Consider the following 11,747-nt stretch of genomic DNA (forward strand, 5'->3'; position numbering starts at 1 on the left):
AGAAAGAAATGAAGATGGATTTTGTATTCATGTGATCCATTGTGGTGAGTGCTTGTTTAATTGATAGTATGTTTATAATGAATAATTGTTTAACTTTTAATTATTTGCTGATATTTGTGAACGAATTGTGATGTTTAGACTTCTAACTGACGTGGCATTCGGTGGTTATAATGATAAAGCAGTATACCTTGCACATATTACATGCGATTATGACAACAGTGGTATGGAGGTGTCTTTAATATTACGATCACTTTTTTATTTGGCTATGTCTAGTGAAGACCCATGGCCAGTAAGCACGGTCCGCCACTGAACAAAATAAAGTGGATTTTAGCATAACACCTTAATAGAGTCATGTGAGGAATACCTCCATAGTTTTTAAAAATATTATACACACAATTAAACACATGACATGCTTACTGTTTAGAGCAAACATACACTCAGTACTCACTGTATTGGAAAGATCATGTATTTATTTACTGACCATGTAAGAGCTCTACCTGGATATTTACTGATTCACGGAAGCCTGAGTTTTTAACATAAAGGATCTGCTGCTGGCATTTTGGTTCCAAATACCACAGGACTGCCTCACAGATCTTATAGAGTTTTTAACAGTACAAGAGAATTTACATAGTGTTAGGCAGGTGGTTCTAATGTTGGTGTAATTGCCCAGTTAAAGTAGTTGATTTGGACTCGGACTATAGAGCTGAGCAGTGCTCTTCATAGTGGCTGCTAGCTATATTGGAGATGAGCAGTTACTTTGGTATATTACATGTTTACTGTGTGGTTGCAGACAATTGATATGCTTATCCCAAATGGTTGTACAGCTGTTGCAAATGTCTTTAAATAGTTAGTCAAAAATATTTATAGTTTGAGAATAATAATGATGCCCAAAATGGTTGGCAGGATGCTGATAGGTGGTTTCTGTAGAATTGGTGCAGGATTTGGTTGCTAAAGTGTTTCCATGTAGTTGGTATGTTATTCCCAGTGGTTGCACTTTTTTCCTAGTAGGTTGTTATGATGTTACTGGGTCTTTGGTTTTGGCCACATGTTTGCAAGTATGTGTAGTATATAAAATACATATTGCAAAAGGGCCAAACATCTCCAAATATTTTTTACTGCGTCTTTCACTACGTCTTATTTATTTCTGTGAGGAAAAAGTAGAAAAGATTATTTTAAGAAAAGTATATGCTAAGTTAAAAGCCATAACATAACAGCAGTTATTATGTAGAGTTTATTCAGTTAAAACAGTTTCAACAGGGTTTAGAAATGCTTTAAATCTAACTTTTTAAACACATTATAAAAACGTGACTAAATACACAATCAAAAGCCAATGAATGGATATACCATAATACTTTCTGATGTTTCCTGTTTTATATGTGCATTTACATCTGTCAAAATCTTTCAGGGTTTTTATTTGGAATTAATCTGATTGTTAAAAAAAAGAACATTTCCCATTTCTTTCTCGAGGTCTGTAGAAACACCTGGGAAATGCTCTGACTAGACCTGAGGTCTGGTGATCTGAGATTACCTGGGGTCTGTAAGAGAACAAGAGAGATGTTTATTTTATACACCTAAACCATGACTATGATCAGTGATTCGGCATTGTTGCATAGACTGACGTTTAAATGGTTCAGTGTAGGGAACTGATTCTTCCTGAAAAGAACCTGTGATCCAATAGTCTATTTAGTTTCAGTTGTATCGCTTTTATGCAATTTAACTCTGGTGATATACAAGTTGCTTGATTCCTGAGTTGTTTTTTTACAGCTCATCTTTGCTGCTGGATTCATTGCTGGGTTTCTCTGAATCTTCTGCCGACTCTCGTGAGTCCTGAAGAGAAATGATAGAAAGAACATGAATTAAAGGAATGTTTTAATAAAAATCTTGTACAAAAACCCACTTCAATGACCACTGGTTGTTATGATGCATAGCCTGACATCAGCTTCTAATGAGGGCAGTTCACAAAATTTCGTGGGTTTGTGAACTAGTATCACCTTTTTAATACCCAACCAAGATTTTCTTCAAAGATCTCCAGAATCTTCCAGGACTTCTTCTAAAACCAACCCAAATCTGCAGGCCCCAACAGCTCCAGGGGTTTGTGTTACACTTTTTACACTTTTTTATAACTAAAGATAAACTGTAAAGGCCTGTGGTACATAAGAAGTCCCTTGGCATGACACACAGCCACACCATTTACAGTTTGAGTTATTACACGCTGCTGATGCCATTAGCTTAAAAAAATCTTTTAGTATTCTTAATTTGTTTTTAAATTGTTGTTTTCATGTAAGGAAAGTATGAATTGTGTATTCTATATATATTCTACAGACCTCTTCTTCTTCACTGTCTTTCTTGACCTTGTCCTTTTCTTCATCTTTGTCCTTATCATCTTCTTCATCATCATCGTCATCATCGTCGTCGTCATCGTCATCCTCATCATCATCATCCTCTTTCTCACTCTCCCCTTCAGGTAACACTCCACCATTATCCAGAAATTTGGAGAATGTTTCCAAATCTCTCTTTCCATTGTAATCTACAATCTGATATCAGAGTGTTAAAAACATAATTTGTTATTTTCTGAAAAAAAATAAACTCTATTCATCATATCCAGAGTGTGTTTGGTGCAGAGACTGTAGTGATTTAGTAGCAAACAAAACTGTAATAAATAATAAAGCATTATAACCTTGTCCAACCTTGAGGGAGTAGTTTTGTAACATTTATTAAAATGTTTGACATAAGAATAAAATGTTTAATAAAGTAGAAAGAAGTGCACCTATAGTATGTTTCTAATGATTCTTTGTTTGAGGATTTTTTGGGGGGTGTAAATCTTCTTAGTCTAAATATAGTAGATTGTGTTACCTAGTCATTTTTGTAAAAAGTTGGCTTTGTCACACGTTTTTATTTAGGATTTAGGATTTTTTAATGCCCTGTTTAGGATACAGTCAGCACAGCATTATGAAGTGCAGGGCTACTTCAGGAGTGGAGTTGAAATATGCGGATCTAGAGTTTGGGGCTTCAAGAATTCTTGCAGGATACAGAATCTCTTAACCTAAACCCAGAATCACTACTGTGTAGAACAGACTAAGGCTAGGTTCACACTAAATTACTTTAAATGATCAAATCTTTGGAAAATGGATTTTAATGAGAAATAAGACATGTGGCCCTTTACTTTCTCCTCAAAATGACATGGGTTTTATTATAATGAGTAAAAAATAAAAAAATAATGATACTTATTTCAAAAATCTAATTAAATAATAATAAAATTGCATTAAGACTGACCTTTCTTTCAGTCCCTGCTGGAAAGAATTTCAGGGTGGGAAATCCCTGCACTGTTACTCCCTCCACCTCATTGGCTGTGGAGTCCATGTTGGCAATGATGATATCCTCATGGTCCTTATACTTCTCTCCCAGCTTCTCCCACACCGGGGCAAGTTCTTTACAGTGACCACACCACGGAGCATCTGAACAAAATAACAGATAATAGCAAATATCACGGATCTGACTGTGTAGTTTTACTTGTGTTATGAAGAGACAGAATATATCCTGCTTACAGAATTCCACAAAGACATTCTTGCTCTCATCAAAGGCAATGTGTTCGAAGTTCTTCCCCACCAGGACTTTAACAGGATTCTTATTCCAGTCTTCTGGAATCTCTTGGCTCATCAGATGAGGCTGTAAAAAGACAGATGAGGATCAGTTTAGTAATAAATTAGCTTAGAGTAAATTACAATTTAAAATAAGTGTTCTTTACTAAAGCAATGATGTCACATATGGCCACAACAACTCAAGAAACTGTTTGAAATATTTATGTTTGTGTGTCTGGATTAGCATGTTCTTGGTTATAGTTTTGACATTAATAATTCTGAAAAATGTTTTGCATTTTTTGCATCAGTGCAACAACATTTATTTTCATTAAAATATTTTATATAAAGTACCAGTCAAAAGTTTGGATGCATTTTAAATTCATTGATTTTTCATTATTTAAAAAATGTATTGTAGATTAATACTGAAATCATCCAAACTATGAAGAAAAAACATTTAGGATTATTTAATAAACAAAGAAGTGTTAAACCAGAATATGTTTTATTCTTCAAAGTAGCTCCTCTTATCAAGAGTTAATTACTTGAATTTCTTGTCTCTTAATAAAGTGTTTGAGAGCATCAGTTAAAGTAAAGTAGTGAAGAGGTAGAGTTACAGGTATACAGTGAATAGTGAATATTTGAGTAATGTTCGAATCCAGATTATAAGAAGCAAGAACTACTCAACTAAGTAAAGAAATAAACAAAATAAAAGTAAATTATTAGAATGCTCAGACTTCTTCAATATCAGCACGGTAAAAGCCAACATCAAAATAATATACAATATATTGATCAGCCCTTTTGCTAACCTTTATTTTACCATCCAGCACACCCTGGCAGAAAGTCTTCAGTGTGTCCTTGTTGATGGTTTCTTCCTCCATGGCGTACTTCTTCACCGTGTCAGTGTTGATGAAGCGGAGAACAGGAGTGTCACTCGCAGAAATACCAAAATACTTCATCACATGGGAAACCTCTTCGTTGACGTCTATCTTAATGAACAGAACCTATGTTCACAAACACAAATAATCTATATGAAAAACAGAAACATCATTCATCTAACCAGGATGTCCAAACACCATCCCTTCTTTTCTAATGCCAGCACTAATATTAATATTGGAACCCTGAATATCTGGCTTTTCTGATACAGCACATAAAAAGCTTGTTTAGATGTGTGTATTAGAATTAACAGCTATGGTTGATGATGCTGATGATGATGTATTCTCTATTGTGTTTTTGTGTTTAAGTTATACATTATACATTATTAAGTGCTAAGCTATAAATTGCGACAATTAAACACTGAAAAATTAGAAAAACACAAATATGAGAAAAAGGAAATGAAAAATGTTTGGTCACTGAAACCTACGGGGATGAATGGAGCCACATATAATACTGCAACCAGCCAGCAGAGGCACTATACCACATTTGAAATTTGTTAATCCCTCGTTGGGTAACTTTTTGCTTCACGCAAACCTCCAGTTTAATATTTTGTACAGGTTTCAACTGATTACTAATACTGGGTATACAGTGGCATGAATGATTTTGAGCACCCCAGTCAAAGCAAAATATTACATAATTTCCAAATAGCATACAACTAAAATCAATATATCTTTATTCATTCAGACAAAGTGACTTTTTATTTCCATGCTTTATAGTTTCAGAATAACAGCAAAGTTATTCCCAAGCAAAATGACTACTACTACTAAGTAACAGCCCTTTTGACAAGTATCACAGCTGATAAATGTTTTTTTTGCAGCTCTGAGTCTTTAAATTCCTGTTTGTAGTTTTTTTTTATTTTTATGTGAGATTAATTGCTGCACTGCTCTTCTAAAGTCTATCCACAGACTTCCAATGATGTCTTTAGATTTTTACAGTGATGTTTCTTTCAGAATTGACTTGTGTTTAAATACATTTATTTTTCCAGCTACCACTGAAATGTTCCCCTGCCACTGGCTGGAACACAAGCCCAAAGCTTGATAGGAGTTATGCGCAAAATTGTGCAGTTTATTTGCAGTTAAGTTAATTTTTAACATTATATATTTTAGCAACCTGTAAGGCGAGTCATCAACCACACACTGAGCAGCGTTGTCAGGGTTTAAATCAGTCAGTGGCACACCTGTGTTTTCCATCATCAAGATAGGAATACACCAGAAATTTACCTGAACACACCCCACTTCCAGACCATCACGCATACACATATTCCAAACTCACAGACGGAAAGCATGAAAACAGACTGTTAGTAGGGTGTAAGATAGCAACTAGCATCACTACGAGCCTTGTGCAGGGTGCAAGATAGAGGCCTATCAGTCCATATGCCTTTTTCCAGAATGCATTATGGTTCTTTACATGTTCCTTTCAAAAAAAAATCTGACTTTTATTCCATGCTCTGCTTTGTTTTGAGCACAAACTGGCCTTAACTTAATGCCTATTGGAAGTCAGTGCACATACTACTTACATACAATTCACAATCACAGAAACTCACCAGTAGTTCTTTTATCAATTTTTTACAGATAGTATAGGAGTATAAATAAATAAAGCTTATTAAATATATCTGTTTGGTGATTGTGTTTATCTTATTTGCTCAAAACTCACTTTCCCTTTAAACTCGACTGCAGCAGCTCTGTAGTCATCAAGCAGGGCATTGTGGGACTCGATGGTTGTGTTTATGAAGAGAAGGATGTGGTTATGGACTTTGGAGGAAAAGATCTTATCAGCATTCTGAGGAGACAGGGAGAAAGAAAAGATGGATAAATAAGGGCAAAGTGAGACTGGTTATAAACAACTGAATATGACGGTCACCTCTTCACTAAATGTGATGATGAGCTCAAGACTGTTGTTCTGGATAAAAGTGACCAGGTTGTCTTTGTCCAGCTTGCCGTCCTCAGGGAGGGAAATGTCTGCCCGCTTGTCATCGAACTACAAGACACATGCACACAAACAACAGGACACTCCATGGTCATTCTATTATCAATCAATTATCTTTGCATGTCAACTCAATACAAACATGTCTTCTCGGGTTTTCATCGAAAATAGTCTGCTTAGGGTCTAAAATGTATCTTTATTACTTATTTTACCTGCTACTTACTATCACAGCTGCTAGTTTTGTGTTTGTTCCTTAATTTTTCAGCTCAGTTTGGTCATTCTAAAATCTATTCATTTGATATTTATGTAATGCAATATGAGATAATAGTGCGACTACAACACAACTAGAAATCTAATTGGAGCACAGTTTTTTTCTGTAATCCTTTAATTGAAATGATGTCATGACCACAATCAAGATCACCTTTTTGAAGAGCACGACTGAGTCCTTGTTCACGTTATACTTCTTGAAGAGCTCTGGACTGCTGGTGATGCCAAAATTCAGGCTGACCATGTCCACTGCAACGCTGTAAAACACTTTAGCCTCCTCCCCATTCAAGTCCTGAGAGAGAGAGAGAGAGAGAGAGAGAGAGAGAGAATGAAAGGTTTCAGTGCCACGCAAAAGTTTGGGCACCCCTAGCCAAAGTGTTATTGTGAATAATTTGGTGAATGGAAGATGAATACATTTTCTAAATGTTTAAATCATAAAGTTAAAGAAGACAGATTAATTTAAATGTTTTAATAGTTAAAATAATGTAAAATGTTTAGTGTATTTAGTGTACTCTGTGTAATATGGTTAATTAGTAATCAGTACTGTGCAGCAACATCTAGACTATTTTTATGTTTTTTTGGAAAGTAGATCTACTTCACTTTACAATTAGATTTAGATTTAAATAACAGTGGACATTATTAGCAGAAAAAATGAAAAATACTTACATCAAAAAATCCAACCACAACCACATCATGTGCATCCAGAAGTTCTTGAGCATCTTTGGTATTCTTCAGGACAGTAGCTGGGGGCTCCACTTGTCGCTGCAACCACAGTTTAATACCCTTCTCAGTCCGCTTTCCTTTAACATATGAAGAAGATTAGTCAGAACAGGAATTAACTATAGCTAAATAGATCAAAATAGCTGGATTGATCATTTTAGTATTTGAGAAAGTGAAGTCACCTGTAAAGTCAGTGGCATTTTGTCTTCTGCCCTCTTTAAAAAATTTAAGTGTTGGAAAGCCATCAATACCAAACTCCTCAGCTAGCTCCTTCTCCTCGGTGGCGTCAACCTTGGCCAGTCGTATGGGAGAAGACTCATTCTTTAGCTGCCTGGCAACCTGGGAATAAACTGGCTCCAGCATACGACAATGACTACACCATGGGGCATCTTTCAGGAGACAGGGAGGAAGAGAATGTTTAATGTAAGAGGCCAGGAGAAGCAAATACATGTATTAATGAAATACTATACAAAATAAAAATAGATTTTTACGTTTTTTTAATATTTATGCACTGCAAGTCTCAAATTGTGCCCAATTAACCATTTTTCAAATGCATGCTGTCATGTGACTCATTACTGTTACAAGGCCCAGGTGAGCATTGGTAGCAGGCCACTGGCCACTGGATATTCAACATGGCACTTCATGGCAAGAAGATGTGAGAAACATGAATTGTTACTGTCCACAAAGATGACCAAGGCTAAAAGAAGATTGCCAACCCCCTAACACTGAGATACAGCACAATGGCCAGGGTCATACAGCAATTTTCAAGGAACCGATATCACTCAGAACATCCCTCCCCAGGGCCCAACCAAGAAGTTGAGTCCATGTGTTCAGATCATATACCACATACTGCATCAACACTGTCTGCATGGCACTGTCTTAGAAGGAGGCCTCTTCAGAAACTGACACACAAGAAAGCCTGCAAATAGTTTGCTGAAGGCAAGCAGGCAAGCAAAATTGGCCCTGCTCCCTCCAGGTGGGTAGATGGCGCTCTCTTCCCATCACACTTAAAGATGGCGCCAGGTGGCACGAGGCAGCTCGAAAAAAGGGGTGCCATCGGTGATGGGGACGCACAAAACGGTGGGACAATTGGATAACCAAATTGGGAGAAAATAGGGAAAAATTTGAAATAAAATAATAAAAAAGTGATATCTTCAGTCTTGTCCTACAAAACAATATAAAAAAATATTTTAAAAAATGTGAGGGGTGTACTCACTTTTGCGAAATACTATTTATACAAATATATATGTATATGTGTGTGTTTGTATGTCTGTGTGTGTTCAAAGAACACTTTAAAGAAATTAATTGAAGGCTAATGCCCATAATGAACTGATGTGAACTTTTAACCACAACTGTATCGACTTTGGACAGATCAGTATACTGAGACTTTAGTGTTCAAACGTCAGAAACTATTTGTTTAAAAGAAGATATGAAAATTACTTTTTCCCCTTGACGTTTAGGAGCAATGCTGTAGACCACAGCTCCAAATAAAGACGTGTCTTAACTAATCTTGGTCACGTGGCAAATTCGCACACTCTCTGGTCAGGGATGGGAAAATTTGCATCTGTGCAGATATGTTTGCTGTTGATAGGAGTTGCACACATATCCTGAACTTATTTTAGTGGGGGTTGGGCTCTGGAAAGGAGAAATATGTGCTGACACACTTAGTCTACTGTTATCTACTATAATATACAATTACAAATCTACAAGTGTTGCAGTTTTACACTTTTTGGCATAACGTGATTTATGTTTTTCATTGTGTATAGATGAATGAACAAATAAAAATGCTCCAAAATAGTATGGAATTAAATCTCTTTGCATTAAGTTTGCAGTGAGTGAAGGACATCTTCCTTCTCCTGTAATGTTGCCATTTTGGAAATGCAGCGATTTTGCAGAAAACGAACTATATGTATAACACGTAGGCTAATGACTCAAAGACAAAGATGTTTGGGTTATTTTAGATTCATTTTAACACTATTTGATTTTTTTTATAATCAAGCAATAGCACCTTTTTGTGGTGTTGTGTTGTGATGAATGAAATATTGTGTCGACTTTTAAATGTATTTACTTATTTTGTATGCCAAATAATAACACTTTAATGAAATTAGTTATAACATCTGCTAGGTTCAAACTATGAACATGTCTATTCTGACCAAAAGAAAGGAAAATACTTTTAAACTCTTTCTTAACACATTTTGGATCAATTGCATCTTAAAATAAATATAAAATATGTTGTGTGTCTCACAGGGGAAGTCCACCAGTTTGTCAAAATTTCTTTTATAACAATTTTACGCACAGAAGACAACATAGCAGCATACTCAGATTTTGTTAACAGTGGCAATAAAAGAAACCATTGGTCACCATGTCTACAAAATCTACATAACCATTTTATTACTGTCAAGAATCACAAGTGTGTCACCCATTACCATTAAGGTTCCATTCACCATTACTGTGGACTGTGTTCTGTGAGTTGTGACTGTAAGTTTCTCTACAGTGAACTATTCCTCACTAAAGCTCTTTAAATTACTTCATGCCTCGTGGATTTTATTATTCAAAAGGAGAGTTACCTGGAATTTTCACTACCTGCATTTCCCTACAGTAATCATGATCCCAGATCAAACTGACTGTTCAACAATTCAAAAGATCTAGAAACATCACCTGTAGCTCACCTGTCCCTCACCTGTTACACATTCATTACTTAATTCATTAAATACGAGTCCGTTCTTAAGGTACTTACAGAACTCCACAAGCAGGTACTTGCTCTCGCTGAGGGCCCTGTCGAAGTTTACACTGTGAAGAACCAAGACGTCCTTCTCCTCAGTTATCTCTTCTGTCTTCTCTTTTTTCTCTGGTTCAGTTTCCTCCTCTTCTTTCTCCTCTTCAGATCCTTCCTCAGTCTTCTCTTCTTCTGCCTTCGCGTATAAAGCTCCCAGCAGGAGCGAGAACAGCAGCAGGTGCAGGAGCTTCATGGCTGAGAGTGGTGTTCTTCAGGAGGGCTGGAGAGATGTGGTGCTGCTGTCTGGCTGTGCTGGTGCTGATAAGAGAGCGCTAATAGTGACGAGTCATAAAGGTGTGTGTGCGTGGAGCAAATCTACTGGCTTTGTTAGAGCTTTCTAACACTCTCTAAGTTCTGTCACGCAGACGTTAACTTAGGATGAGATTATATGCAAAGGTCTCAACGTATGAACGTAGAGAGTCAAGTTTTCAAAGTGTCCAACAAGATTTTATTCTTTTATTTATTGGCTTCCAAATAATTCAATGGTAAGGATGGTTTAGAGAAAGGAGGACACTGCATTCCAGCATAAGAAACTTATGCCATCTGTGAAACATGGTGGTGGTAGTATTAGGATTTGTGCCCCTTAAACGCTGCATCTGGGCCAGGATGAAACTGATGAAACAATACATTTAAAAATTTCAGTCTCTAGATGTGAAAGCTGGTAGATAAACCACAAAATATTTAAACCAATAATAGCAATGAAAAGTTGCTTTACTAAGTATAGATTTAGGAGGATTGAATACAAATGAACATCAAATTTACTATTTTTTATTTGTAAAAATGTAGAAAAACATCATTACTTGCTACTAAAATCCATCTAAAAATAATTTAAGTTTGGGGGAGTAATGTAAAATAAATGTGTTGAAGGCACTGACTCATTAAGGTATGGACTCCAAAAGGCATCTAAATGTGTCCTGTGGTGTCTAATACCACTGCAAGGTAAAGAACATTGATTTAATGTTATAACCACTGCTTCCAAACATCAGCTTTAAAAAGTTACGGTGCACCCTGCTCAAGACCCTATACAAACTCTCCCTGCACTACTTACTTTTATTTACTCACCAATACTTTCTCACACTTAGCACATATATACAGTTTCACACCTATGTATGCATATGTTCATTGTATGTAATTTCATTGTTATGTATTAATTCCTATACAAAAAAACAGTACAATAATGCATGCATAGAAAAATCTGTAAAATGTTTAGATAAATTTACAGTAATTGACTGGCAGCAGGTAACTGGCACTGTTATTTTGATGTTCATCTACTGTATAATATACTATGATTATAGTTTTCTATTTTGGCTGGATAACTGGGTGCTACATTTCTGGATAACACTGTTAAAATATGTAGAATCTGTTTCTTAAATTTGAGATAACATTTGCACACACACTTTACTGGAATAGAGCTTTCATCATGTTGTTGGTAAATATATGTTCAATAAAACTGAACAGGAGTAACATAAAGACACACTTTTTAGTTTAGAAAATTGTAATTATTACCATTATTTAAAAGGCAACCAATTACACAAGTGCAGGTAACCCTTGTG

The 11,747-nt window shown here is 35.9% G+C and overlaps 1 protein-coding gene across 1 annotated transcript; it reads right to left on the reverse strand.

The window, feature by feature from the left end:
• Positions 1 to 1,217: 1,217 nt before the first annotated feature.
• pdia2 (protein disulfide isomerase family A, member 2) lies at positions 1,218 to 10,484 on the reverse strand. The gene is made up of 11 exons (XM_007240945.4): positions 10,156 to 10,484; positions 7,601 to 7,807; positions 7,365 to 7,498; positions 6,853 to 6,990; positions 6,369 to 6,485; positions 6,162 to 6,287; positions 4,382 to 4,576; positions 3,546 to 3,666; positions 3,274 to 3,455; positions 2,325 to 2,534; positions 1,218 to 1,827 (listed from the first exon to the last, which is right to left on the reverse strand). Exons 1-11 carry the CDS (start codon positions 10,385 to 10,387, stop codon positions 1,759 to 1,761), a joined length of 1,731 nt encoding a protein of 576 aa, XP_007241007.3. The 5' UTR covers positions 10,388 to 10,484; the 3' UTR covers positions 1,218 to 1,758.
• Between the last annotated feature and the right edge of the window lie 1,263 nt (positions 10,485 to 11,747).

The sequence above is a fragment of the Astyanax mexicanus genome, chromosome 21, assembly GCF_023375975.1.
Source record: "Astyanax mexicanus isolate ESR-SI-001 chromosome 21, AstMex3_surface, whole genome shotgun sequence".
NCBI lineage: Eukaryota > Metazoa > Chordata > Actinopteri > Characiformes > Acestrorhamphidae > Astyanax > Astyanax mexicanus.